Source organism: Micropterus dolomieu, linkage group LG15 (genome assembly GCF_021292245.1).
Source record: "Micropterus dolomieu isolate WLL.071019.BEF.003 ecotype Adirondacks linkage group LG15, ASM2129224v1, whole genome shotgun sequence".
NCBI classification, from domain to species: domain Eukaryota; kingdom Metazoa; phylum Chordata; class Actinopteri; order Centrarchiformes; family Centrarchidae; genus Micropterus; species Micropterus dolomieu.
The window spans coordinates 13,689,418-13,692,563 of NC_060164.1; the positions used below are offsets into that span (position 1 = coordinate 13,689,418).

General features: G+C 46.6%; 1 protein-coding gene across 1 annotated transcript in view; it reads left to right on the top strand.

Annotated features, from left to right (window-relative positions):
• Positions 1–3,146, top strand: part of slit1a (slit homolog 1a (Drosophila)) — a 93,956-nt gene that overhangs the window by 77,675 nt on the left and 13,135 nt on the right. The window contains exon 25 of the mRNA XM_046070584.1: positions 3,042–3,113. Within this exon, the coding sequence (XP_045926540.1) occupies positions 3,042–3,113 (72 nt within the window). The remainder of the gene's footprint in view (positions 1–3,041; positions 3,114–3,146) is intronic.

Sequence of the window (3,146 nt, forward strand, 5' to 3'; positions counted from 1 at the left end):
CAGTACAGCAGATGCTGAGAATCTTTGATTTACCCCAGAGGACTGAAATAGTCTAAACAGTTATGACAGCTTATGAATTCACACACACATACACACACAACCTATGACCTACTTTCTCTGTTTAAATGGCAGCCACGGGGGCAGTAGCAGTGTTGTTCCAGCTCCTACTCCTGCCCACACCTCGACATCTGCCCAGTCTTCTGTTCACCTCTGAACGCCCCAAGCTCATCACCACCTCACCATCAGAGCCCGAAACACGCGCCCCCACAACCCACTATACAAAGTCACTCTGACACTGATTACCAGTGAATGTTTGCCCCGCTTACCGTAATGGTTTTGACTCTGCCTCCGTGCTTTTTATGAAGTTACCAAGTCTTTGATTGTGCCCGCTCAGTGACCATGGGCTCCCCGTGGATAAACTGGTCTGCTAAATAACTGAGATGTAGAATGTAAATGCCTCCGACAGATAGATGACGAAACCAAACCAAACCAGTCTTTGGACCTGCATCCAAAGCAGCTGGATGCCCCACACTTTAACTCAAATGGACTGCTTGGTTCTGCGATGGAGAAACAGACTAGGCCCAGCAGCACTCCTTATGAGATTATGTAGCCTATGCATCTGCACGTGCGCGTGTGTGTGTGTGTGTGTGTGTGTGTGTGTGTGTGACTGTATGCATAGCTTACATGTTTGTGATCTACTGGCTTGGTGCCCGTTAGTTTGTGTGTGGGTGTAGACATATCGGCCTTCCATGTGTGCTCATAGCAGGCAGACTTTTTACTACTGACAACAAAGCTTCAACAAAGCCTCTTTTTACGGCGGGATTCGACTAAAGCCTCGATCATTACGAGGCACAAAGCGTAAGAGCCCCTTTTAGCGTGGAATGAGAGTGAAGCTTGGTCATCATTAGCTGATGCTGCTTTTGCTAGCCCGGGCGAGCCGCTTTGATCTCTAATGAAGCTGCATCCGTTATTTCTGCTCTAAGTCACTCACGCCACCTTCACTTTTAAAAATATTCCCTGTGCAAGTGTGCTAGATGCCATGTGAGCCCCCCCCCCACACACACACACACACACACACACACACTCCCACACTCCCACACACACACACACACACACACACTCCCACACTCCCACACACACACACACACACCCACACACACACACACACACACACACTCGCCCCCCACGAACTGTTCAGGCTCAGAAGTGTATACAAGCTCAGACACACACACACACACACACACACACACACTCGCCCCCCACGAACTGTTCAGGCTCAGAAGTGTATACAAGCTCAGACACACACACACACACACACACACGTGTGCAAACAGACTGTCTAGACTACCTTTTTGTCTGAGTCAAACAGGAGTCCAAATGAAGCAGAAAACTTTGATGTCTTTACTGCTGGTGTGATCAGTCAGAATACCTCCTATTAAATGTCAATTGGTTTTTACTAAGCAATGCAGTGGGGGCGCAACGATACTGAAGCGACAATGAGCTCCATTTAATAGTTTCAACTTTAAGACCCCACACAGGGTTCAAAGTTCAACGCTGGAAGCTTCATAGAAACCACAGTGAGATGCCGAAGCGGGCTACGAGCAGGACACACTCGTGCATACTCTCACACACTGAGGTGCCAAAGCCTTTAGAAAGCTGCACCTTTGGCTTTACAGCGCAGTAAAGAGGAGAAGAGTCATTAACGCTCAGGGCTTCAAACAGACCCGGGGTCTGAGCCTGGTGTGGATGTGGTGCGGTGGTGGTGTGGTTTGGTGTACAAATGTGTGTGTGTGCGTGTCTGTGTGTATGATGGTTGTGGTTTGAGCTGCAGATTAATAAGCCGCTAATTGGCCTGCTGGGTATTAGGTGTGAGGTGAGTGAGCTGAGCCCGCACTAGGGCGTGTCCCGCCAGGGTTTTGGTGGAAAGCTGTGAGAAAAGAGAGTGATATGAAAGAGTACGTTAAAGGAAAATGAAGTAAAGCCTTCAGCGAATTAAATCAAAACCCACATATTCTCAAGCTGCAGTTGGATACAGCACTGTGAGTTAATGCCAGAGCAAAAGCCTGCAGCTCAGAGGACTCAGAGAATCACAAAACATTTTTAACTGGTTGCAGGTGAACAAGTCTGTGTGAAAATTTCAAATAAGATCAGTTGGACAGCCTGTGCACATTGTACAGAACAGAAGTCTGTCCTGAAAAATCAAATGCAAAGTTCCACTCTGAGTATTGTGACTGGCTAGAGATACGTTGACATAGGTAGGGGTGGAGTGATGTAATGATATACAGCTGTAGAAAAGAAAAAGACAGAGAGACAGACAGAGAGAATGTTTGTACGACAGCGGATCCGGTTTCTTCCTGGAGACTCCCTGGCTCCTTTCTTTGCCTGGCTGGCACACTGCTGCTGGCTTCCTGCCCTTAGTTTCCTAACTGTTCTCTGACTACCACAACTCACTCCGCACTAATAAGCATTCTCCCATGAGCACAGGCCAATTAACTTGTTGTCTCAGATGGTTACATTGTATATTTCCCCCATCCTCACAATGACCAGCTTCACACTCTGTATCCTTTCACCTGACTCTTCTGCAGCTTAGCGGTAATTCACAGATCAAACAAAGAAGGAAGTAGGCTTTCAAAGTCTGTTTATACATCAGTTCTCTTCGTCCCAGACACAGAGAGCAGATGTGTCATGTACTGGTTCTGTGGACTGAGCTGTGCTAACATTAGTGTGCGGTCAGCTGAGGTTTAGAGGTGGTAATGACCCTGCGGATTACAGCAGCCATCAGTCATCTACCCATTAAGCCACATTGGCTTGTCCCCCTAGATACCAGCTACAGCAAGGAAAATAACAGTATATATGCAAAATAGACTGTACACACACAAACAATAATATAATGCGCATGCCCAAATATGCAAGCACATCAATATACCAGTTAATCTGTTAAACAATTACACCAATGTTTTTCAGGAAAGAAAAGAACTTGTTTTTTCCCCATGATGAAATATGTTCATTGTTATAAGCCTTCTCTTTTTTCTCCCCACAAGGTCTCTTCATGGCAATGAAATCTCAGAGCTTCCTGATGGCATCTTCAACGATGTGTCCTCACTTTCCCACTTGTAAGTAGTGACACACACACACACACACACACA